The sequence below is a fragment of the Papilio machaon genome, chromosome 7 (assembly GCF_912999745.1).
Source record: "Papilio machaon chromosome 7, ilPapMach1.1, whole genome shotgun sequence".
Lineage (NCBI taxonomy): Eukaryota > Metazoa > Arthropoda > Insecta > Lepidoptera > Papilionidae > Papilio > Papilio machaon.
Window position 1 is genome coordinate 1,230,319 of NC_059992.1, and position 27,397 is coordinate 1,257,715.

At 35.4% G+C, this 27,397-nt stretch overlaps 2 protein-coding genes and 2 non-coding genes across 4 annotated transcripts; 2 read left to right on the forward strand and 2 right to left on the reverse strand.

Moving 5' to 3' along the window:
- The first annotated feature begins 220 nt into the window (after positions 1-220).
- On the forward strand, positions 221-6,510 carry LOC106715949 (poly(ADP-ribose) glycohydrolase). The gene is made up of 12 exons (XM_045678574.1): positions 221-252; positions 336-622; positions 850-1,011; positions 1,403-1,512; positions 1,991-2,134; positions 2,217-2,299; positions 2,942-3,101; positions 3,671-3,801; positions 3,978-4,165; positions 4,941-5,184; positions 5,634-5,854; positions 6,085-6,510. The coding sequence occupies exons 2-12, from the start codon at positions 377-379 to the stop codon at positions 6,508-6,510; spliced, it is 2,115 nt and encodes a 704-aa protein (XP_045534530.1). The 5' UTR covers positions 221-252; positions 336-376.
- A 171-nt stretch (positions 6,511-6,681) lies between these two features.
- Positions 6,682-6,755, reverse strand: Trnai-aau. The gene has a single exon. It is a non-coding gene; the product is annotated as a tRNA-Ile (tRNA).
- A 657-nt stretch (positions 6,756-7,412) lies between these two features.
- Positions 7,413-7,486, forward strand: Trnai-aau. Its single transcript has one exon. It is a non-coding gene; the product is annotated as a tRNA-Ile (tRNA).
- A 3,327-nt stretch (positions 7,487-10,813) lies between these two features.
- Positions 10,814-26,627, reverse strand: LOC106715967 (phospholipid-transporting ATPase IF). Its single transcript, XM_014509381.2, has 17 exons — positions 26,289-26,627; positions 20,994-21,192; positions 20,178-20,303; positions 17,659-17,880; positions 17,243-17,422; positions 16,414-16,719; positions 15,765-16,012; positions 15,189-15,638; positions 14,937-15,108; positions 14,670-14,860; positions 13,943-14,224; positions 13,686-13,822; positions 13,458-13,593; positions 12,981-13,126; positions 12,526-12,693; positions 11,639-11,794; positions 10,814-11,387 (listed from the first exon to the last, which is right to left on the reverse strand). Exons 1-17 carry the CDS (start codon positions 26,364-26,366, stop codon positions 11,192-11,194), a joined length of 3,393 nt encoding a protein of 1,130 aa, XP_014364867.2. The 5' UTR covers positions 26,367-26,627; the 3' UTR covers positions 10,814-11,191.
- Positions 26,628-27,397: the final 770 nt, after the last annotated feature.

A 27,397-nucleotide genomic window follows, 5' to 3' on the forward strand; every position in this document is an offset into this window, starting at 1 on the left:
AATTTTCAGAACCTCGGACTCCCTCTATTTAATCAGACTACTAGATTCATCAAACCAATCGTATTCGACTATTCTATGATGTTCTTTATCTTTGACATTTCAAATAATGACAGGTTATAAAACTGAATTTCAACTAAAACGGTACTGATTAAAAAAAATTTTTTACATTTCACATTATTTTGCTTTAATTAAAAGTAAAATTAATGCTATTAATGTTTCTGGTTCTTTTTTATAATCATATCATTAAGAATAGTAAGTATTACATTTGATTTTTTGTTGCAAAATTCTTGAAAAGTCATGTTTATAAACAAAAAGACTTCCTTTACACATTATAGATTTAAAGAAGTTCTTTCAACCTATTACTAGAAGTTTAAAGATGTCATCAGGAAATTATTGGAAAGGAGCTCCTTTATCCATGCTGTACGGATCGGAATCTCCCTGGGATAATCCAGGATTCCCGCCTGTGCAGCCTGGACATAACCATGCAGTTCTGTATCATATACCGGGTAATGGCGTACTGGCTGGTGATAGACCCCCGAAGCCACAAGTTGGCCAAGACAAATGGGACCAGCATCATGTTAGGTTACCATGCTCTAAGCACAGCTTATACCCTGTTACCGATGTAAGTTACTAAAAACTTTCTATTAATTTTTCTTTTAATCTATTTGATGATACAACAGTTTTCCTCACTGTTCGCCTGTATAAATAATTTCTTTATGTACACTAGTTCTATCTATGCTAATATTTAAAGAGGAAAGATTTGTTTGCTTGTTGGTTTAGAGCTCAGCAAATTGAAGTAACCTTGCCCTAGAGCTCATATGTAATTTTGTTATATTTTTTGTACCACAGGACAAAGGTGAAACTCGATTAAGAAAACGTTGGGCAATCATAGTGGATACATTAAAGAAACCAATCAAAAACAGTCATGAACTAGCAAATGCCATATTAGCATATAATACAAAGTTTAAAAACAGATGGAAATTTAGAGCTCTACATAAGTTATTCAATGAGGTATTTTTATTATTTATAATAATAAGCCTTTATTTAGCATGATATAAGATAGTTAGCATGATAAAAGACTGTCATGTCCCCTGCTGGGTATAGGCCTCCTCCATGATTCTCCACTTGTCTCTGTTTACAGCTGTTCTCATCCAAGCTTTTACCGCTATTTTACTATATCGTCTGTCTATTGGGCTTTGGGTCTTCTTCTTTTTCTCTTGCCTCTTCCTTGTCTATATCATCACTCGCTTCATTCACCTGGCATCATCGGTGCACATCATGTGTCCCGCCCATTTCCATTTAAGGCGCTGCGCCTACTGAAATTAATTATTTACTTCACAGTAAATAACATCAGTATTTTTACATGTTATACAATTTTAATATTTAATGTTCATATTTTCAGTGCTTGGAAGAAGAGGAATCACAATCTTTTTTTGATGTGACATTGCCTGAAATAGTCAAATTAGTTCTGGATTTGCCTAAATTGATACAAGCACCTATACCATTATTAAAGTAAGTTGAGTTAATTGACTAATACCTCAATAAGTAGAACTGTAGAAAACAAATAGTCTATTATAAATATTTTGTACACTTTCCTATTGGAAAGCTGTAATTATTGCAATTTCATCATCAGCTCATTATACGTCCCCACCGAGGGGCTCGGAGCCTAACCTAAGTTAGGGGTGACTAGGCCATAGTCAACCACGCTGGCCATGTGCGGGTTGACTTCACACATATAATTGAATTCGTATCACAGTGTTTTCCTTCACTGTAAGAAGATAATTATTGCATGCACTTTTTTTATATTTTCAACTTTTATTTATATAAATTAATTAAGAATGGCTTAATTCAGGTGTGATCGTCCGGTGCCCCCGATAGGCCCGAAACTAGTCGGTGCCGTCACCGGACGATCACATCTGAATTAAGCCGTTCTTAATTAATTAATTATTATGTATCATGAAAGTTTAAACAATTTTCTTTTTATTCTCAGACAACACAAAAACATGTCTATATCACTATCTCAACAACAGATTTCCAGTTTGCTGGCAAATGCATTCTTTTGTACATTCCCTCGGAGAAACAGTATGAAGCCGGACTCGGAATATTCTACATATCCCTTCATCAATTTCAACACGTAAGTTTTTACTTTAATGTGATCTGTAATTATAATATATTATTTATTATTAAGCTAAATAATTTATTTAATATTATTTCAGGCTATATGAAACATCGGGATCAGATGATGTAATAGAAAAACTCAAATGTATCTGTCATTACTTTAGAAGAGTTTACACAGAAGGTGAAACTACGTCATATTTATCAAATTACTTTTAAATTCCTTAAAAACAACCAAAAAAAGTCTCTTTTGAATGTATTTGATTAATAGTATACAGTGTAAACTCTTTATAACGTTACCCTTTATAACAATAAACTCCCTGTAACGTTGAAGTGAGCCCAACTTTGTTGGTTTGCGTTAAAACCCACATATTGAAACACTCTTTATAGCGATACGCCATTCTCTATTACGAAGAAATGTGTTCATATTTGTAGACAGTAAATATTTATTATCGGTATTATTGTTTATGTTATGTTATCTTGTTAATTTGGTTGTTTTTTTGTTCACTCCATATAACGATAACTCTCTATAACGACAAAAATGCTTAGTCCCTTGAGTTTCGTTATAAAGAGTTTACACTGTAGTTATAATTAAACTAAACAAGTTAAGAAAAAAGTGTATTAGTTAAGTTTTCTATGTTCAAAAAAGATTCTAAGAGATTACCGGAGCACTTGAATATGTGCACAACTTAAGAAGCTATAGATGCCTTAATCCCCCTGATATTCTTTCCACTAGCTGAGAGTAGAAATGCAACTTGCTCAGTGGAAACAGGGTGTATATTGTGGGTGGTATAACGCAGACACCTGGCGGTGTGTTGCAGTGCAGTGCCGTGTGGTGTGGTGACATACTCCAGACGCTCGGTGCCACCTCGTGCGCTGCCTCGCTGGAGAGACTCCACAAAGACCCTCGCCTTGCCGCTGCATCTCAACCCCATTGATACGATAGAAGACGCAGATGGACTTATACAAGTGGATTTTGCTAATAAGTATGTGGTTTTTTATGAGAGATTTGTGTCGGGACCTTGCCGAATGTAAGTCTGCCTACCCTTCTGGGAAGAGCACAGGAGTTTGCCCCAATATAAAATGAAATTTTCATTTTTAACTAGCTTTTACCCGCGACTCCGTCTGCGCGGAATAAAAAAAAGCACACAAGATAAAAAAAAGTTCCTATGTCCGTCTTCTAGTTCTAAGCTACCTCCCCATCAATTTTCAACTAAATCAGTTCGACCGTTCTTGAGTTATAAATAGTGTAACTAACATGATTTTCTTTTATATATATAGACTAGCTTTTACCTGCGACTCCGTCCGCGCGGAATAATAAATAGAAAACGGGGTTAAAAATAATCCTATATCCGTTTCCTGGTTCTAAGCTACCTGCCCACCAATTTTCAGTCAAATCGATTCAGTCGTTCTTGAGTTATAAATAGTGTAACTAACAAGACTTTCTTTTATATATATAGATATCTGAATTATCAATTATCATTGAGGTAGGAAAAAGACTGTTTGATTTAATATTATTTAATTATATTATCCATTTATCATATATTTTGTCCAGGTATTTGGGTGGAGGTGTGCTGGGCCACGGCTGTGTGCAAGAGGAAATCCGCTTCGTGATCTGTCCGGAGCTGATGGTCTCCATGCTCTTTACGGAAGTACTGCGCCCCAACGAGGCCGTTATGATCATTGGTAAGAAATATGACTGTATTAAATCTGCATTCATGAAAATCTCACAGAACTTTGTTTTACTCTAAAAAAAAAGGACAGGATAACATTAGAAGGTTACAAGATAATGAACTAAAACCCTACCAAATTGGTGATTTTGGTAAGAGAAAGTGATGCTAGTTGTTTTTGTGTGGTGTAAGGTGGGGAGAGATACAGTAGGTATGGGGGGTATGGACATACGTTCGAGTGGGCGGGGCCGTGGGCGGAGCGCGCGCCGCGGGACTGTAGTGGTCGTCGCAGACAAGCACTGCTCGCCATTGATGCCCTCCTCTACCACAGCAGCCGCCAGGAGTTCCGACATGAAGCCATCACACGAGAACTCAACAAGGTAATTCAGATTCAGATTTAATGTTAGGAACATTTCGATTTTAATGGGTAGGAAAAACTTTTGGTCACTGTAGATTTCAGCACTAAATGTATAGACTAGCTGTCCCCCGAGACTTCACCTAGTCTGCGTTCTTCCAGATTTTGGTCTACATTTTTGCCAAATTTCATCAAACATCCATCTATACTTTCGCGTTTATAATATTAGTATGATATACAAAAAATAGTTTATTTTACATACAAAGTAAGTTTTTTTAAGACAGTTCATAAATTATTTATAAGAAAAATTGAATACATATTTTTGTAATCGCTCAAATTCCTTATAAAAAAATATAAAGATGACATAAGACAGCCGGTACTTGACGATAGCGCCACCTACTTAGAACTTTTAGTTTTGTCCCCTTTAATAGTAGGACTTATAATAAACAATTCGGTAATAATAATAAAGTAACAGCCCGAGCCGAGACTCCTGAGGGAGCTCTCGAGCCTAGTTACTCTTAAACGAGGTTTTGGCTAAGCGCCATCTGCGCCCGGCCACCTCAAGCCCGGTGAAACTGACTGTAAATGCCTCTTCAAGGAAAACAGTGACTACTCAGTCACACAAAAAAAACATTACGCGGTTAAACTGCGTGTCGAATTTATTACCTAGTGATAACAAGAACCGTTCTATAATTACTATAAGCATGTTGTAAAATATGTAATGTTACTTGCTTATTACATCTGATCCAATGCCGCATACAACGGTACATTATAATCACAATAATTGTTATATTTTGTAGGCTTGGGTAGGTTTTTCATTCTACACGTCAGATGATACATCGGACATGAAGTACCCTGGCGTGGCGACAGGTAACTGGGGCTGCGGCGCGTTCGGGGGCTCCGCACATCTCAAGTCTCTGCTGCAGCTGATGGCGTGTGCGCAGGCGCAGCGCCCCATCGCGTACTACACATTCAGGGACAACAAGCTCGCTGACGACATACACGCCATTTATACTCAGCTTGTCAATTATAATGTTACTGTTGGTAAGTGGATTTATTTATATTGTCTAGAATCTAGATAATAATTCTAAATACCAACTGACAGCAAGGGCTACACCAAGAGCAGTTGTTCAATGTTCAATAAAAGAGGGGCAACTGCCTCTCTTTGTATTCTCAAGCAAGAGCAAATGACCCCCCCCCCCCCCCCACCTAGTGAATCCAAAATATGTAAAATTGGTATATATAAAGTACTAAAATGCTTACAAATCCCTTATCAGTTTTACCATTCAATTAAAAGAAAAAAATCTACTACTAGCCTTCTGATCATCTGCTGGCGACTCCCTTAATTACAATATTAATTTTAGTAGAACCACTATTGGTAGAATAGGAATATACATTTATAACATGTCTTTAAAAAAGTGACCAAAGAAATATTCTTTATTTGTTAAGCTACGAAATAAAAAATTTGACAATTAATTTTGTGTCATGTGCAGGGCAACTGTATCAAATGCTGGTTGACTTCTGCGAGGAGGAACTGCCTCCATCCCGTCTTCATCGTTACATACTGCAGCATATCACTGGCGACTCAGACACGCCCACGTCCACCACCACGTCCACTACCAGCACCACGCCCACTACCACGCCCACTACCACGCCCACTACCACACCCACTACCACACCCACTACCACGCCCACTACCACTGACTCCACTGAAGTAAGTTCACGAATAACAATTAGACTTTTTTAAAACGTGTCAAAAGAGCAAGCGGTATATTTGATTTCAGGCAACCTTTTTAAGTTTTAGAATAAAACTTTTTTATACCGTTGAAATCTGGATACGCGAAAATAACGCGATCCCTTGGACTCTCGCTTATCCAGGTTCGACTGTATTTAAAAAAAAACAACTATATGTCCCATAAAAATAACACTTTTGTCTGGTTTTAGAGTGAGATTCGAGATGACATACATATGAGCGATTCAGTAATAACTGAATGCTTCAATTCCCCTTTTGTATTTCACACGAATACGCAAGAGAAATGTTCACTCTCAGAACAACAAGTCGATGCTAAAAAAAACTTCGAAGAACGTAATCAAACATCACGTGATGACAAAATGGAGACCGATAACAAAATGGAGTCTGATAACAAAATGGCTGCCAGTGATTCGAATGATATGACGTCACGATTGTTCCAAGAAATGGAGAAATTAGATGAAGGCAATGGAAGTTTAAATTTTTCTCGACCGCATACAATGCCGCTGTCACACAACTCACAATCTGACAGCAAACGATCCTCTATGGATTTGTCTATGGATGTAAAAAAGAAAATTAGTAAAAAAATAACAGATTACTTCTCGAAGAAGTCTATTTGATGTTATAATTTTAAGAGAAATAAAATATCAAAACAAATACGTTTTTCATTTTTTACCTTTTAAATGTTATATGGTATGGAATTTTAGTAATTTGTGAACAACTAAATTTGTGAAAAAGGGAATGTGTATTTTACCCTTTAATTTCATGAAAGAATGAACAAAAAGATTTCATGGCCCATGAGGGGATCGAACCCGCGACCTTCGCGTTATTAGCACGACGCTCTAACCAACTGAGCTAATGGGCCGACGATGTTTTGTGTCAAATTTAAAATGTCAAAGTTTCACATTAAACATTTGCATTTCGTTATATAAAATTAATATGTTGTTATGTAATTTTGTTACTATTGCATTATTATACGTTAAATATGTTCTATGTTATCTGTACTTATTAATAAAATTAGATTGTCTGTGTCTGGTGTAATTGCTAAACCTATTACGAAAAATCTATTTAAAAAAAAATCTATCCGCAAGCCGCGTTTATTTCTGGGTTATATCCGAAACGGCTGAACCGATGTTGACGAGACAGTATGTTCTATCCGAAAGGTAACTTATTTGCGGGCATTATATTGTACTTTTTTTTAATTTTGCTCTGTACAAGACGCGGGCGATCGGTAGTAAGTGATAAATAAATTCAGTATGAAATTATAAGTCGTTATTTTGATCTAATCTTCTATTATTTGGTTAAAGCAGTTTTTCTACATTATGCAACCCTTTGTATACGCTTAGTAAAATATTTCAAGACTAGAAGAACTGCATAATTATAAATTTGTTTTTTACTATAAATAATTGAAACTTTATAATACGTGTTATTTATAATGAATTAATTTAATAAAACTAAAATAAATTTATAATAAAATAATTGGAAAATTATTCTTGTTTTAAATTTTTTTATATACGTCGTCGGCCCATTAGCTCAGTTGGTTAGAGCGTCGTGCTAATAACGCGAAGGTCGCGGGTTCGATCCCCTCATGGGCCATTTCCATAGGTGGGCACAGTTAATCAAAAAGTTAACTTCGTTAATCGTTAATTCGTTAAATAAATATTTAACTTCGTTAATCGTTAAAGCGTTTAATTTGCGAAAATTTAACGCAAGTTAAAGTTAACAGTTAAAGTTAATTTCTGTTTATATCACGAGTATAAGGCGCAATCGAGAAATGGCCATACGAATAATCTCCGAATCGTATGGACCGATTTTGTCGAGACTTTCAATAGAACTTAGGCTATTTTTTTACTGAGCTTACGAAATCTCGGGCGATCGCTAATCCTATCTATAGTTTAGTTATATAATATACTAAAATATAATTTAGACAACAGGAGCGATGTACTAATGCCTGTACCATAATAATGACATAGCATGCACTAGTTACACACACTTATATACTACACTGACAATGATGGACAATTGACTTTTTCAGTCAATTTTTTTATCGACAATCCGACGTCACGGAATTAGAGAGCTAACTAAATTTAGACAACACAAATTTTCTATTAAACAATAAGACATGTGATAATATTAAAAAGAAAACAATCAAAACTTTTGTGCAGTATTTACATTTATCTGTTACTATTTGCACCCGGATATTCATTTGCTCATACTCCATCAACTGAACATTTAATTTTATGTATAATTTGGTAATATTTTTTTATTTTATTTTGGCCAAGGACCCACGAACAGAGTTATCATTTTTTACGTACTTTTTATTTATTAATAAAACTTCTAACATCAGAGGAAACTTATTATAACATTGATAAATAAACTATATAACCGATCCAGTGATACATCTCAACACATCAAACTATACAACTGAGATGCCTTCGATAACTTCTATCATCTAATGATCTATCGTCCGATCTATTGTTATATGTTAAATCAAGTTAAATTACTCTCAGTGTATAGAGCATACGTTACACGACATAACGAAAACAACCGATCAAGGGTGATGTCTTCTCTCTTTCTTATCACCTTTAAAATCGTTATAGTTAATTAGTAAGAATATGGTTTTGAATTATTTTCAACGACATTCGATTAATTTTAAAATAACGATATACGTAAAAAAATCGATGTCTTTTTGTAAAGGTCACTTGTGGCAACATTTCATATATTAAATTTAGTATAACACAGTTTAACATTATTTCACTAACATAATTATTTTATCTTTTTCCTCATACTTTCTCGTTTTGTCGTATACTTTTTTTTTGTAAACAAACAAATTATCTTCGCTATTGTCTTTGCGCAGCGCACGTGCATCCCCGACCATTAGAAGGGTTGGGGCCATAAATCCATCGAGTTCGTTATCGCATTCTCTGTGCGGCTGTCCATTTGATCCTTTGTTCATATTTTTAAAATGTAAAATTATTTTTCGTTGACTATGAAGAAGCCCCAAAAAAACAAACGATGGTAATAAACACCTAAATCCCTTTTGTTTTTGAGGAACGTTTATTGCGTGCACATTTCGTCTTTCGAATTTTTAAATTTATTTTTCATTGTTTGGTTCTTATCTACGCAATGACAAAAAAATCCTATTTGTACGCTTTTTCAAATGGACCATAAACTATTTTTTTTATATTTTTTGTTGTCTTTAAACTCCAACATTAAAATAAACATTTTTGTCTGCAACAAAGTTTAGTTGTATTTTAGGTACGACGTTGAAGAGTAATCTCGATTATTTTGATTGCAATTCAACGCAGAGTTTATCTCTTTTAATAGATTTTGCGTCTCACGTATAACAATTATTGTATTAAGAGTAAAGTGTTTTCGAACCTTATGTTGATTTTATAACAAAGTCTTTTTCTAAAAAAAGTGATGTTAAATAAATGAAAACCAGTTTTAATGTGAATAAAATGTAATAAAGACTTTTCGAGATATTTGTGTAAATGTGAAATAATTATTAAACTTTGAAGGTGTCTAGCGCCTAAACTTCGCAATATTTGATAGAGGTAAGTTTGTTTAAATCGTCACTATTTTCTAACAAGGATTCTGTGGTACTCTTTTGATCACGTCTATCCCGGCCGCTCGGTGTATTGTACAACATGCATCACACTCGCTCGTTCTCGTTCTCTCTCGTTCTCGTTCTCTCTCGTTCTCGTTCTCTCTCGTTCTCGTTCTCTCTCGTTCTCGTTCACCATTCGACTCGCCGACGGTCGCCGAACATAGCCGAACTCACGAATGTAGCCTGATGCATAATTTAAATAAAATGACAACACTTCAATAAGTGTCTATTGTAACAATTAACGGACTTAATTAACGGAAGTAGAATTTAACGGAAGTTAACAAAAGCGTTAACACTTTTTGAAGTTAACCTAAAAGTTAATCCGTTAAGCAAAATGTTAACTTCGTTAATTAACGATTAACGGATTAACGAGTTAATGCCCAGCTCTGGCCATTTCTTTTTTGACTTACCGGATATTATCTACCTAATCCTATATATATCATACCTCTCACTTCTTCTACATTAATACATGTACATGGACGTCGGTTTCGGCTGCATCTTTTTTTCTTTAAATTAATTTAAATTTTAATAAAATGAAAATACCAAAACTTTATCAAAATAATGTCATTTATTTTAAATACAATAAATATATTTGCAATAGGTAATTTACATTTTAATATCGTAAATTAATTTATCTACCCGTTGTGAGTTTGGCGTACTTTGTACTAAATTAGGAATAATTAATCAATAAATTATAACTAAATACTTATATCTTATCTTAAATTAATAAATTGAGGGGCGTCTGAACAAAAAACACACTTGTTTTTCTTGGAAAGGTTTATGTGGCCAAGTTTATGTTCCACAATCAATTGACAACATTAAAAATTTTTTTTTCATAATGTGATTTTTACATCATTAAAATATATATTTTTTTATTAAATTTATTTACATAACAAAATTTCACACTTATAGCATGAATGTTTACTACAAATTATTTAAATGTAACTTGATTTTAATACAAACTTTATAATAACAAGCAAATTGACTAAAAAAAATGTTGTTCTTTAAAGTTATTTTTTTAACTATATTTTAATAAATGCTGTATTCTCAAGTTTAAAATTTATCTTAAAAGAACTACGTAGTTAACTGGATTATTGATGGTAATACTGTCTTTCGAGAGTCTTAAAATGCGGTATATAATAAAATGTTTAACATAATCGCTGTTATCTAGTCATGTAAAATAGTACAGTTCAGTAATAACTTGTAGTTTATTTTAATGTTAAATATTTCCTATGGCTGTTATACTTTTTTAGCCGTCTTCAAAAAGAAGGAAGTTATCAATTCGTCTGTATTTTTAGTTAATACCTAAATAGATTTTACAATCCATGTAATCTCCATGTAGGACATATCAATGTCTTGTCTATGTTTTATCTAAGATAATGACGAAAGGATGACGATATGTTCTATAGAGACTTTGTTCTTAGAAACCAACGGTAAGTAATAAAAATTCAGTTATCATTCAGTTACCATGTTGTCAATTACAGTACACACAAGATTATATTGGACCCTAATGTTCAATTCTATAATTATATATCACATGTGCATTAAATCTTATACTAAATAAATGCTGGTTCATTTAAATTCACTCATACCTAATATAGAACCAATGAAAGGTAAGAACCACCAATGGAAGGTATCCATCCGCCTTTGAAAAATGCAATAATTTTCAACAAAGATTGAAAATTATTTTTTCAAAGTCTAGTAGAAAACACTCTTTGTACACTGGCAATACCGGCGTTCAAATGTCTCAAGCCGCGGCTGTCAGTGATATACCGCGCGCAGTAGTCAGGTGCGAGTGTTGCCACTATCATTAAGCAGTTGAGGAAACCAAAAGATGGAGACTTCAAAAGTCTTATGTACGTTCCCAACACGTCGCCGTCGATTTCACTGTTAATAAAAAAAATAGGAAATAAAAAACCTGTACTACTAAATGCATAATGAAAATGGAATCAAATGAAATGGAAATCCATACATCTTTTTATACATTTATGGGTAGTTAAAAATAGTCTGTGAGTCGAATGACAATAATTTGATCATTGTTTTTTTTAGGTGTCCATATCGAAAATACTGTACGAATTTTCTAAATCATGTGAAGATAATAAATTTTTACAAGCCAGATTTTTTTTTGATATACATACAAATAAAACAAAGAGTAGATGGTGTTGAAGATGACGTAACTGAGCATAGACAAGAGCAGCGTGAGGACGAAAACGAGCGTGTGGTAGCGCGCCTGCAACCACAACCGCAGGGTCACCACAAGCATCATCATGTGGAATAGTACTGCTCCGAAACACCTGCAACACCAATATTACGACATTAGGTAACCCCACTCATAGACATTTATAACAACACTAGCTGTCGCCCGCGACTCAGTACGCGCGCAGTTAAAAAAAAAAAACTAAATGGGGGGGGGTTATGAAAAATAGATTTTGGCCGATTCTCAGACCTACTGAATATGCTCACAAAATTTCATGAGAATCGGTCAAGCCGTTTCGGAGGAGTTCAAGTTCGAACCCCGTGACACGAGAATCTATATATATAAAAGAAAGTCGTGGTAGTTACACCATTTATAACTCAAGAACGGCTGAATCCATTCGACTGAAAATTGGTGGACAAGTAGCTTAGAACCAGGAAACGGACATAGGATAATTTTACCCCGTTTTCTATTTTCTATTCCGCGCGGACGGAGTCGTGGGTAAAAGCTAGTTTTATATATAAGATGGGTATAGTTCCTTTCATATATGTTGGCAGCCTATGCGCTGCGCAATGCCCTCCTTCGCACTCCGCTATACCTTTACATACCTAACATAGTGTTGTACGCAGCGATACAAGTCACCAAGATATCCGAAAACTACTGAAACGGATACATAACCTTACCTTACCTTCATTGGACAAAGGGTAGGGTATAAACTAAAAAATATTCTTTCCTTATATTTGTTTTCTCAATGCTTCCTATACCCCCTCCCATTTTTTCCTTGACATATAAGTTAAGGAAGGGAAAAGTAATCGAGAGTATTTTTCATACCATAAATCGATAGTCTTGGCATCAGTATTTATGACGGAACTCATAAATACTAGCTTTGAAAAGCCGTAAATGAGTACAGAATGATAGACAGAGGACAGGAACCACGCGAGGAAGTTCCACCACGACATCAACCTGTTCTTCCTTATTTCTCTGTATAATGTTGGATTTCTGAAAACAACAATATAAAGTATAAATTAATTGTAATCACAAAAAGAAAAAAATGTTTATTACAACTGTATTTGGTATAAATTATTCTTAAAGAATCTTGTCTTCATAAAATGGTTAAGATAAAAGCAATTATTATGGGCTTTTGTAATAATATCGGGGGCAATTTGAGTTACCATTTGAATAAGGCAAAGTTATGCACTAAATAATACCCATTTTCCAGAGAAGCTATTTTCGCTAAAAGGAACAAATCGCTCAGTGGAAATGGGATCTTAGTAAGAATTAATTACTTCATAAGTAATGGTTTTGGCCAGCGCTGGTCGGTGACGGCGAGCACGAGGCAGGGCACGGAGGTGAACAGCAAGTTGTACAGCGTCAGGTACATGGAGTCGTAGATGGACTGCGTCGAGAAAGCCGAGTGCACTTGGAAAAACAACTAGAAAAAAAGAAAGAGGAGACGTACAAGTAAGTCTACATATAAATAAATAGAAGCTTCAGACGACAAAGACAAAGTAACAGATCTATAACATATCAGAGAAACAGTAGAGCCCCTGCAGAAGTGAATACGACTGAAACACTTTTTGACACCCTCGTAATAGATTTCTAGAATTTAACACGAAATTTAATTATCTACCTATAGTATTAAATTAAAAAAATTCTCCACTGAGTAAGTCCGGTGAAAAATACAAATCCTCAAACCGTTTAATCTAGTTTACAAGAACAGACTACTAAATAAGTTTTCTAGCAGTATTGTTTATTCACTATACCATAATGTTCCCGAGCACTAGATTCTTGTAGAAAAAGTAATGTATGAGGGTTGCGAGCCGCTGGTAGTACCAGTGCCCCATCACAAGCAACATCTTCTTCACCATTGAAAACTTGGTCAACGCAAAGTCCGCAGACCTGGGAACCACAAAAGTTTTATCCTAAATTAGTTATCGAAGATATTTTAGTCGATTTCTTCTAAGATGCAGTTTTTGGTAACAGTTACATACCTAGCAGCTTGGTGTCCCTCTTTCCCGAAGATGCCGAAGCCGACGTGTGCCTCCTGGATCATAGAGATGTCGTTGGCGCCGTCCCCGATGGCCGCTGTAACCGGCTTCTCTGGACTGTTCTTTATCAGTTTTACTATCTGCAACAAATTCAACGAGATACATGTACTCCCGTACTTACAAATTTTAAAGATTACATAAGAAGTGTGGAATTAGAATATTAGGCATTTGCTTTATCGTGAAGTATGAATCCATCTTACCTTAGCTTTCTGTATTGGCGAGAGTCGGCAACACAGCACGGCATTACATTTCAAGGACACATCAACAAAGACGGGCGCAGCTGGAGTGTCCAGTATACAGCTCATGCTGGTGCCGTCCACGATCAGCGTGAGGTCTCGGTAGCTGGGCTCCAGTATCGTCCGCTGGCACTCCTCGAGGTGGGCCTGGAGTGCTAATTCGTCTTTCACTCCGATTAGGAACATTCGCCTGTCGTTCTCTGATATGTGGCTGCAAGATTGGGCTACATTTATTGCTGTTTCTACCTAAAAGTAAAGAATTTTTAATAAAGTTTATACCTAATTATTGACTACGGTCAGATTTGGAAACATCAGCTTCTTTATATTGCAGTAGTTGTTTGTTCATTTAATGTCTATTTTTTTAATAACATTGGATTAATTGCTGAAACAATTTTTACAATTTCCGTTTTAGATTATAAAACATCTGTGACGCTGAAGTAATATCAATATTAATTATATCTTATCAATAATGTAGTTAATTTGCAAAAAAATAGAAAGAGTGCTAAAGGTTTTCAAGACATGTAAAGTGAGCGACGTCGACCTTGTTAATATTGCAGCCAGCTGATTGCTAGACTCTAAAACAATAACATGAACTTCAATATGATGAATGTTACTTCTAATTTTCGCCACAATACTGAGAAATTGACCAGAGTATTTCCCTAGACCGGATTAATAGACTATCTGGTCATACCTTGTCCCCTGTCAGGACCCAAGTCCTAATACCAGCGCGGCGCAAAGAGGCCAGGGTGTCGGAGACGTCGTCCTGCAGACAATCCTCGACGGCGGTGGCGCCCACCAGCGTCAGTTGGTGCTCCAGCACACGGTACTGCAAGTTCACTTGCTGCAGCGCAGACGCGCTCTTACCATCTAAACGCTTTATCGCTGTCATCAAATAAACGTAATTACTACTAGGATCAACTTCTACATTACATACTGGATATATTTCTACAAAACTAACCTTCCGTCACTCTGGCGTATTCTTCATATGGTATTTCTCTATACGCAATCGCTAAAGTCCTCAATCCTCTATTCGCAAATGCGTTTATGTCACGATTTGTCTCTTCGATCATTGCAGTGTCTTTACAGATAGGAAACACTGAACTCTCCGCACCTTTACAAAACAGCCATATCTGTAACATTGTGTAACTTTCTTCTTAATTAAATCTAATATCTTGTTTGCATAAAGTTTATTTATTATTATTTGACTTACCTTTCCATTTTTATCTCTAACGATGACCGACATCCTTTTACGTTCTGAAGTAAATTCAATAAGTTGCAAGCGCTCATACATTTCTGTATCGTCTCCGATTTTTATAACCAAATTGTTTCCTTCTTCACCGAGGAATGTTACGCCAACTCTATCGGCAGCTTCCACTAGAGCCTTTTCGTCGGGACTGCTCGCCTGGTAATCCATTTTGCTTCCAGTATCTCTAAGAAGACTGTTCCATGCTGTAGTATTTAAGACACCAGCTTTGTTTTCATTCTCATTGTTGACATTGTTACCTATCGTCCCTCTATTTAGTTTTTTCCTTCGAAAGAAATTCATAAGTTGCATGTTACCATTCCCAGATAACCTTGCGCTCAATTTCTTCATGTCCTCGCTAGATATTTGCACAGAGTGGCACAGCGCAAGTATTGTGAAGAAAAATTTAATATCTGTCTGAAATAGAAAGTTGTCACTAAAGCAAGATCAAATAGCCAACCCTTTTCTTTCGATTACATGACAAATGCCATAGTGTTATTACGCAGCATTGCACAGAAGTTTAGTAGCAAACAAATTACGGACCTGAAACGTGTCAACCGGTTCATCGAATCTTTCAATATCATAAAGTCTAGACTCCTTCTCCTCGTACACACGTCCTCCAATAGAGCAAGCTTTGAACACCATGAGGTTCTTAGTAAGTGTGCCTGTTTTGTCTGAGAATAGCACCTCGACCTGTCCTAGCTCTTCGTTGAGATCGGAAGTGTTTGCGATGGCAGGTCGACCTGTCTCCTCACAGCGGAGTTCCTCGTCCCAGCCAATGTACAATGCACCTAAACGACAACTTTTGAAGAATTATTTTTGAATGGAATGAATTAAGCTTTAGCTAGTTTCCTTACAAGCATTGATAAATTAGTTTTTAGTTAATTAGTTGAGTTTGAGTATTATGTCTTGCGATGCTATGAATGCACTATGCATATGCATTAATGGATTAATTATTAGTGTATATAAAGTTTTAATAGAATTTATTACGAAAACTAGAATATATGATAACCGAATGGGTTTTCGTTTACGCAACGCCATTGTTCTCTTTTATTTGTGACACATCATATCAAACTTTTATACGATAAGATTGTATCACAGGTGTCAGAAGTTTTTACTGAGAAAATGTAATCTAGTTTTGTTAAATCTCTAATATCTGTCTTTACATGCTTATTTATTAGTGCTGCCTTACCTATAAATTTATACAGCTCGATGGTGACGTATAGCGACATAGGTATAATATAGTAGTACAGCAGTAGAAAGGAGAATAAATCTTGCAGCACAGTCCCAACTGACGGCGGGTACTTTGTACCTGGTCCTAGGTACACGTCTCTTTCGGTATGTCTCTTCTCGATAATCACTTTGAATACCATCGATATCGATATTTCAACCAGTAATAACAAGATGAACAGCACCAGAAAACTGTTAACTGCTGATTCGCATGACGAAAATTTGTTGCCAGAATACTTCGAGTTTAAAGCTAATTTTGTTTCCTCTCCTAAAACGAAATTGATCAATGTCAAAAGACAGACATATTGTGCTTGGGATAAGATAAGGATGGATAAGGCGTCCCGATCCAAAATAGAAAAAGGAAAGCAGGAAGATAAATGTTAGATAGTAAGATAAACAACACACAGAAGATAACTTCAAGGCAAAAGTGTTGCGGAAATTACTCAATTCATTAAGTACATTCGAAGGTTAAGTATAGGTTAGACTAGCCTAGATAGGTAAAAAGAAAGCTCTTTATTTGTTTTAGTGTATTTCTAAAGCAGTCATCAAGGTCAATATTTTATTGGTAAAACAGATAAAATTAACAGTTTCTTATTTTAACAAGAATCGATGCGCTCAAAACAATTCTATCATATTATTTACATGTTTATTATCACGAAATTATTATTTCGAAAACTAGGTTAGTATCCGTTAAACAAATTTATAGCAATTAAAAATACATAATGCCAAAAACTCGCCTCGCCTTGAGTTTTTTTGCATTAAATCTTACATCGAAGGCAACATTAACTCACCTGTGTACACGGCGCATCCTATCGCCCACTCGGTGTTCTTGACCCTGGAGCCCCTCAGCATGAGGTTGTCGGTGCTGAGCGCCAGGCTGTCCTGGCCGGGTATCTCCAGCCGCCCGTAGAACGTGTACAGATCGGCCAGTGGATGCGGCACCTCTATACGCATACCGTGAGGTAGGATATCTAAAGAAATTGTAGTCATGTTAAGTAAAATACTTAAGTTTTTAACGAATGAAGAAGAAACTTTAATAAAAGTGCGCAATATCAAGGAATACCGGGAAACCTTACCATGAACTTGAGAATTACAAAAACTTTTACTGGCTATACAAACATCTAAGACAATCTCTGAGATATAGGATCAGTCAGAGATACTAGTATAATAACAATGGAATCTATTTAGGTATGAAAAATCTAAATACCAGGCGTATATCCGACCAAAGGCGGGGGCACTCTAAGCGTCTTGAGGTTGGTCTCGCCGTCCAGATTGGCGGTGGTGACGTAGCACTTGCCACCGCCGTCAGCCGCGCACAGCAGTACGAGGTCCGCGGGCACCTCGCGCCCGCGTCGCACCCTCACCAGCGTGCCCGGCGCGATCGAGGAGTTACGCACTTTGTTGATAACACCATTGCGAACTGTTTCCACTGTAAAACAAACCTCGAATCGGAATTACATAGCCTCACGTCTCGCTTAGCTTCAGAATACATGAACGCAAATAAATCAATACCGACTTGGTTATTCGATAAATGAAGTTGAATATCAGTTGTAGTTAACAAAGAAGTAATCCAATATTAAAGGTATAAAATAAACATAAATATAAGCTTTTGCAAAATGGTTAACGTTATAACTTGGAACAATGTGGTCAAATATGATAACACACACATTGATGAATTGTTTGGAGAAAATTGATTTAAGATATTAATTTTTTTTAGAAGACTATTGCATCGGACGTAACATAATCATAGAACAATAGATATATCAAATCTATTGACAGTTAAGTTTCACGGCAGATATTCGTTGCCTTCAAAATCACGTGAAGGACTGTGGATATGATGAGCTGATTAGATAAAGTTCGCACTGGGTCAGGTTCGATGTTCAAGTGTTTTTTTTTTCACAATTTCCTTTGTTGTCTGATTGTTTGTATATATAGGGTGTCTCAGTAAGAGTGCACTTTTTAAAATTGGAATATTTTTTTTTTCGTGCATGTGGCGAGTCTGAAATTTTACAGTTGTCACCTCTGTTTATTCCGATTATTAAAAAAGGTGCGCTTTTCGAAAGAACAACGCGTTATAATTGTGAAAACTTATTACAAAAACGGGGAAAATTACAGCCGAGAAAGTGCACCTAATGTGTCAACCATTCGAAGAGTGGTCAAAAAATTGATATGATAATAAGAATCCTTTGCGTCAACGTACCGGTCGGTCTCTGAAAACATTGCTGCTGTAAACGAGAGTGTTGCCGAAAATCCAAAAACATCAATAAAACATCGTTCTCAACAACTTTAAATTTCACAATTTTTCGAAAAAAGTCATTTTCTCCGGATCATCGGAGATTCTCAGGATATGGATCCATGAATGGCTTCGTGAATACACAAAATTGTCGAATTTGGGACTCATAAAATTCTCATGCAATCCATGAGAAACAAATGCACCCCACAACGAGTAACTGTCTGGTGCAGATTTTGATTAGGCGGCGTGATTGGACCTTATTTTTTGAAAATGAGGCCGAAATTGCAGTGACTGTGAACGGCATTCGTTACAGGAATATGATAACGGACTCCTTGTGGCCTCAACTGAACGGTATGAATCTGGACAACATGTGGTTTCAGCAGGACGGCGCAACCTGCCACACCGCGAATGAAACAATCGACTTATTGCAGCAACGATTTCCAGAAAACATTATTTCACGAAATTCTGATGTCAACTGGCCACCAAGATCATGCGATTTTTTTCTTTGGGGTTTTGTGAAATCTCGGGTTTATGCGAATAAACCCGAAACAATTCCTGAACTCTGATCGGAAATCCAACGCGGATCGGTGAGATACATACACATATCTGTGCAAAAGTCATGGAAAAATTCATGAAAAGAGTAATGTCCTGTGATCGGAGCCGTGGGGGTCATTTGCCAGATTTTTTATTCCATACTTAATCGGAACATGTCTTCTTTACAATACAATAAAAATATCACAACTCTGTCATAAAATACTTGTTTTTATTTTAAAATGAAAAAGTGCACTCTTACTGAGACACCCTTTATAACGGTAACTCTCCACTACTGAAACCTCTTTTCATAAACATGTACAGAGTGTGTGTTACGAATAGAAAGAACTTCTTGGGAATTATTAACATTTAATTTATTAGAATTGACGTCATCGTTATAGTAAGGGAAAGTACCCTCAGATTACACAATTACGGTATAACGAAAATTATAAAGCATTTAGCATTTTAGCTCCTTATCTTATCATTAAAATTGGAGCAAGCTTAATTTGATTGACTTATGTTACGTACGAGTAACTCGAAAGATTTATTTTTACCTATTGAAAAAAAAGATTAGGAAATATAAATATTATAATATTAAAAAATATTACTAAAAACTAAAAAAAAAAAAGTTAAAAAAGTGGTAAACAAAAGAGCACATATTTCCGAAGGCATTAGACAGGACCTATATCAGCAGAAACACAGCATCGTTCACCCTTATGGAATTAATATTAGAGTACGACGTCAAAACATACAAAAGAATTCTTCTGACGTCACAGTTCTCTCTGTAACCACTGTGACCACCTGAATTCGCCGAAATAGCGACCAATGCCCATTGAAATCTACAATTGCAGATGCTTTGCCTACTTCTTAATCAATGGAGAAGATAACGCACTGAAAGAAGAAAGACAAAAGAAAGGGTGGAAAGGAAACGGAAACGGGAACGCTTCTTTTCGTAGACTCACCGATCTGATTGTTGACCTTGTTGTCGGCCTTGTGCCGTAGCCAGTCCTCGTAGCCTTGCTTCATCGCTGTCACCAACACCATGAAGCTCAGCGGAACAATGCTCGTCAACGGAGACACGGGGCTGTCTGTCACCATAAATGACATTAAACTTAACCCAGATTATGTAAAAAAATTCACATACATACGCACTATTATTCCGCAAAAAAATCATTCCTCTTCAAAGTACACGTCACGGTACACATGATATTAACTTATTCACAAAGAGCTGTTTGTAGCCAATAGTTATGCAAATCGATAATATTAGACTGTATTGTAATCAACTCGGCGATTAAATTATTATAAACTAGCTTTTACCCGCGACTCCGTCCGCGCGGAATAAAAAAAATGCACAAAAGATAAAAAAGTTCCTATGTCCGTCTCCTAGTTCTCAGCTACCTCCCCATCAATTTCAGTTCGACCGATCTTGAGTTATAAAGTGTAACTAACACGACTTTCTTTTATATATATAGATGATAAACTGTTACAGCACAACGTTTAAAGATTCCTAAAAACATGAAATTGTGTTAACAGACATTCATTAATCTATTTTTCTGTACTAAACTTACGCTAGACAAAAATTCGAGGTCTGATCCTGGAATTCGTCGTAATATGCCTAAGGATACGTATGGCTAATATCATACGATTTTTACCTCATGTACATCCCTATGCATTTTACCTTCAAAAATTAGTTAATAAGCATTAATTCTTGTGCATATTGGTGACATCATTTGCAAAATTTTTAGTTCGTAGGGTTGTTACGATTCAGTAAAACAAACCTATGACAACAGCGATGACGGTGACGATCAGAAAGTAGAAGTTGACAACCCTGCGGAACTGCTCCATCAAGTTCTTGGGAAGAAACATGAGCAGCGTGTACTTAGAGGTCTTGATCTTGTTGTGCTTCTTCTTACTGCGCTCATCCACCGCGCCCACCTCGATCAGACGGGTCTCCGCCGCAGCTGATACTTTGTTAGACTGCACAATTTAATTTATATGAGCCTCTGCTGAATATGGTTGTGTGGTACATTGTTAGGAGTATGCCTAAAGAAGGGATGGATGGATCACGTGATTTAGAATGAAATTAATGTTAGATCAATTTGGTGAACGTAAAAGAAATAGAGTGTTAAAAAGACGGCGAGAGTATATTACTTTTTCAATTTAAAAAATAAATCAATTTATAAGTATCAAAGTTCGATTTTACGTGGCAAATTGCTTAAAAAAGATAGAGCCATGCGAAAAATGGCAAGTTACCTACGTAGGCGATTGTTATCGTATGATAACAATATTAATTATAGAAACGTAATTATATCCGTAAAAGTGTCCGATAACGAAAGACTAACCTCTATTCTATATCCTGTGGGGATTTGTTTATTAAAATTCTCTGTGTTAATCCGTTTTTTTAAACAATAAATCGGGTAACGTTGAAAAAAAATTAAATAACCAAAACTTTTTCTTATAATACATGGTTACCAAAGTCCATAAAACGTAGAGTTTTCATACGATTTTGTACCGCAGAAGGAAAAGTGTGTTCAAGTTTTAAGTTCAGTTCCTTACTTTTGTGAAATTAATTGACGCCTCGTTACGTTTTCACAGAAAAGAATACTATAATAACTATAAGGTCCACGAAGGACTATGTACTAATTAAAGCTTAACGTGAGAGTATCGGAAAGTGTTATGAAGGGCCTTCGAGCGAAAAAAAAAATCGATTACTGTCGATCTTAAAACACAATAGTTAAATCGTTTAACACGATGTGAAATATCAAATCATTGGATATGTGCAATAAAACTTTATCCATAACTTAGTTGCGATTAGAAAACACATTTTTAATATGTATACTTACTTAAAATTTAAGTATATTTTTTAAAGAAAGTAAGAAGTTTTCATCTAAATGTGAGAGATGAATTTACGTCTGATAAATTAAACTAATAAACTATTTGATTCAAAATCGAAATCAAAGTTAAGGCACTACATATTTTTAACTCTTTTTTCCTTAGGTATTACACAATCTTACTAATATTATATAAATGCGAAAATTTAGATGGATGAATGGATGGATGTTTGTTTGAAGGTATCTCCGGAACGGTTAAACGAATCTTGATGAAATTTGGCACAGATGTAGAACATACTCGTAGTTTGTAAGAACACATGACACAAGAACACACAACGGAAGAATTCGCGGGTGACAACTATTGATAATAAATATCGAATATAAATTATTTATTTTTTTAATCTGTTTTGTCTTCCACAATTGAACTCGCAGTTACTGTACAATTTAACAATTCACATTCATAATTTTTACTAGACGCGGGTACCTTCAAGAGAAGAGTGACAGTCTACTGGTAAATGAAGGCGTGCAATCTTACAATTACCATTTAAAATCAGTGCCAATTGAATTACTGTAAGTCATTAAATTTCCCAAAATTCTCATGTATAAATTGTATGGACAATTTAAAAAAAATTAGCGTGAAAATTCAGTGACCACTGTGACCATGATCATAAGCTAAATTGAAGATTTACCCTCATTTTTCGCGTGTAATCTTCGATACGTCAAAGTCAAGTTCACCATGTCAACAATTAGCGGACACTGAGTAAGGGTTCGCAATGCGGCTGCAGCGTGGGACGACCGCAGCTGCGGGACGCGGATGGACAATTTCCACAACATAATAACAACGAAGAGGTTGCAAGTCTGCCACAACCCACCAGTCAATACAGAACACTTATATGTTTCTTTTTTGCATGATACAATATATTCTATATTATGCCATTATAGAAACGTTAAAGGTAAATTTATGATTTCAAATGACTTTCACATGTCCATCCAAATAAGTAATAAAGTGAATTAAGATGATATAAATGTTGCCTACTGAACGTAGACAATAGATGATCATCTTTATTTATTAATCATCATCCTCATCCTCATCCTCGTCGGTGATAAACCATACTTCATACACAATTACTCCTAAAACACTGGTAGAGTCCGCTTTATTTTGAGTTACATTTGTTGCTGAATGCCAAAACATAGAAGGAAGGGTTTTTATATTAAAAGATGGCAAACGAGCAAACGGCCACCTGGATTCGCCGAAATAGCGAGGCTACTATTGCTCATAGACATCCGCAAATGAAGATGCGTTGCCTACCTTTAATCGAACGGGAAGGGGACGCACAGAAAGAGAATATTTTTCCGTCCTATGCGTCGCCACTTCCGCCAAATGCACTTCGCCTTCTCATCCTTTCCTAAATTAGGCCTCCGGCACCACACTCATCAGACGAAACGCGGAAATGCTTTCACTTCACGCTTGTCTTCTGTATGGTCGTGGTATTGCACCATTCGGCCTATTAGTGCACCCAACAAAAAATGATGTTGCGGGATCTACCACTGTTAAAGAAGTTAGGTGTCAAAGTAGTAAGTATTTTCAATTATGTCTGACGAGTGAGGTACTGGAGGTTCAGGTCTTAATCTTTTTTAAAATTTCCTTATAAAGACATGACGCAAAGAGGAAAGACGAAATACCATGAGAGCCACACGGCTATCATATCCACTTATTGAAATGACTGATCTGGTAAATATGCTGTGTCATTCAAACCTCTTGATATATTCGTGTATCATGTAAGCCATTGTAATTTCGGGTTTATGACTCATGTCGAAGTCGTAACAAAAGTCGCTAATCTTAATGAATATTTGCACTTCGCTATCGTAGTTTTATCATGGATAATGTTCCGTTATACATGTTCGTATGTTCTTAAGTGTTTTATAACTAGCGATTGCCCATTGCTCCTAACTCATGCTATAGGTACTATAAATAGTCTAGTTGAGACTTCGATTTTCTTTGTTTCTCAGAGACATACTGGTACATATATAAAATATATACTCGCTATAGATCTGATATACCTATTACCGCAAAAAAGTTACCCTTTGATAGACGCGCAGAAAGCTTCCAAACATAATACTACATATTAATCATAAATGGGCATAATTAATCCAAAAGTTAACTTATTAGTTATTAAGTTTACTTCTTCAATAGTTAACATTTTTGTAGTTAACCCGTCAAGCATATTGTTAACTTTGTTTGTTAATGATTAACGAATTAAAGAGTTAATGCCCTCCAGTTTTTTAACTTACCTTGTTTTTATGATAGCGATGTAATTTCCTACTCGTATCGACCCATGTGCGACATTTTAATCGTCAACTTAATGTAATTCAAATATAATTAAATTAATCCGTTTGTTTTATTTTATTTTCAAATTCGTTAATTAAGAAATATACGAAATAGAGATTAGGTTTATGCAGACGATAACTCAGGATTTGCAGACAGATGTAGGTTATTTTGCGCTAAGTATGTCTATATAAAAGTATAAGCTTTGATAACACAAAATCGGTTAATGCACTTGATTGGTGCTTGTCATTGCAATATTTTTTTGTTGTGTTTGAAAATTATAAAACCTTTACATACTTAGAACTCTTCGTATATTTCTTTCGTTGGCTTGGTTTAAAAGTGAATATAAATGAATGATACAAAATAGTTATAGCAAAACCGAGAAAAGCAAAGCAAGCAAATGTATGGAATAATTTTTACTTATAAAATGAATAGCAACCAGTATATAGAAATACTGTGATCTCAAACATGAGGAGAGTCAATTAAACGATTTTATAATAGAAATTTTTAATAATTATGATAACGTATCGATAAATTAAAACGACTTTTGGTGTTTTCGACATTTTTAATTTACCTACACTATCTTTTTTATGCTAATCCATTAAAAACAAAACATTACACGACCTTATCATTAGTACGAAATTATCGCAAGTTTGCTTATTGAAGGCAGTCAATATTATAAATTCATTTGCATTCAATTCAGTTACATCTTGAGTTTTCACTACCATTTATTGAACTCATCATTAGCAGACTGCCCTTTTCTCTACGGAGGGTCGACATTGTATTACTATATTCCAATATCCATACATATACCTATATATTAACCGTCATATCTGTAATTATCTCCCCTTTTTACGCCTAACCTTTTTCACAGAATCTGCCACACTTTGTTCTGTCTTCCTCTACCTTTGTAGCCATCCACATTCAACACCATTACTTTCTTGATTACTTATTGTCTGAACTGATGTGTTATGTAATGTTTAACACTCGTAGCCTTGAAATTTTTATACAGCGAAATGCGTTGGCGCAGGTAAAATGATTTTAAGCGTCAATCGAAATTATATTTATCGGTTGTCACTCGGGAGTTTCAAATTTACGTTGACCCTGATACAAGATTGCAGTTGAGATTACTTCGTTTTATCATAAATGTAATAATGATTTTTATCTGAATGATGAATTTGTTTTTTAAAGTCCTTTTAACTTTGCACAAACTAAAAACAATGTTTAATTATTAAAAACCAACATAAAACTATTTCTTTTCTTGTTTAGACTTTCGTGTCGCTTTACAAACTAACATATAATTAATTAAAAATAGAAACTATATTTTTTTATAAAAATACTAAAAAAGAAATCAAAAAAATGGGACCCATCTGCAAAGCACTTCCTTTCGATTAAAATAATTTTTATCAAAATCGGACTACCAGAGGCGCGGTACTCCTTCTTTTTGAAGTCGACTAAAAATGAAAATTTTAACCAATTTTCCAAACTTTAACGAAATTTTCCAATTTAACGAAATTGGTAATAGAGTTTGATATTTCCCTAAGGTCATTTTAGGTAACGTTTTTGTGAAGTAATCAGTATCTTGGTCATTTAACACTAAATCATCCTATTTATATCTACCTATATTTGATTTTCAAGAATGGTTTATGACCTTAAGACATGAGGTTTTAATATTATTGTAGAGCCCGACAATTTCCAAGAGTACCGTAATAAAAACTATTATAATTATATTTATTTACTATTATAATTATATATTGATGTCAATTGAATAAAATAAATTAAATTTTGGCGCGAAAAGACATTTTTTTATATTTAATTAATATGTATAAATTACCAGTGGTATGGCTTACATTTTATACGCTAAGCGTTATTTGCATTAACGATAATCATTATTTAAAAAAAAAAAAAACACTCACAGTACAGCAACAGCAAATAAATACGAAAAATGCACACACACAGTCGCGTAATCTACGCACACTATTGCCGAAAACCATTTTCCTTTTTTTAATGTCTATGGTCTGTTAACTATTTTACTTTATGCACATTTTGATATTCAGAAAAAACAAAAGGCGTGTCGTGACCGTGGAGCTGTCTGTAAATACGACAGGAGTTGAAACAACTGAGCTGATAGCGTAAGCAATCTTATCGGCGTTCAATAAGATATCAATAAAACCGGCGCACGATGCCCGCTGGGCCTAGACCTTTTCGTTTTTAACATGTTTGTTTAATGATAAAGCTGTCACTTTTACGGCAGTTGTTAAATGCGTAATGGGTTAACGATAGTTGAACCACCTAATGTTAAGTGACCGCTGATACTTCACATCGCCTACAATCAAAATGATGATGATAGCAGATTATAGAAATTAGATTTACTGAAATGGACCTAGACACATCAAATACCTTTACAAATAAAATATTAAAAAACCTACCTCTTTCGTTGCATACCATTCTTCGTCAATTAAAGATAGGTAACGCATGCAATTGTGGATGTTTATGGGCAATGGCCGCTTCATTATTTCAGCGAATTCAGGTGCCCGTTTGCTCGTTATTAATATATAGTAATGTTACGCATGTATAAATGCGAATGTATAAATGGATGGATGGATGGATGTTTGATGGTATTTCTGGAACGGCCCCATGGATCTTGGTGAAATTTGGCACCGATGTAGAACATAGCCTGGAAGAACACATAGGCTACATATTAAGTTTTTTTTAATTTCGCGCGGACGTAGTCGCGGGCGACAGCTAGTTACAAATATAGTCTTATTGAGGGTAGGACGAAACTTATAAGTTGGCAACATGAATTTTATACCATAACTAGCTGTCGCCCGCGACTCCGTCCGCGCGCAGTTAAAAAAAAAAATGAAAAATAGATGTTGACCGATTCTCGTCAGACCTACTGAATATGCTCACAAAATTTCACGAGAATCGGTCAAGCCGTTTCGGAGGAGTACGGTGACGAAAACTGTGACACGAGAATTTTATATATTAGATTTAACCATTTCAATTAATGTATGTTTCAACT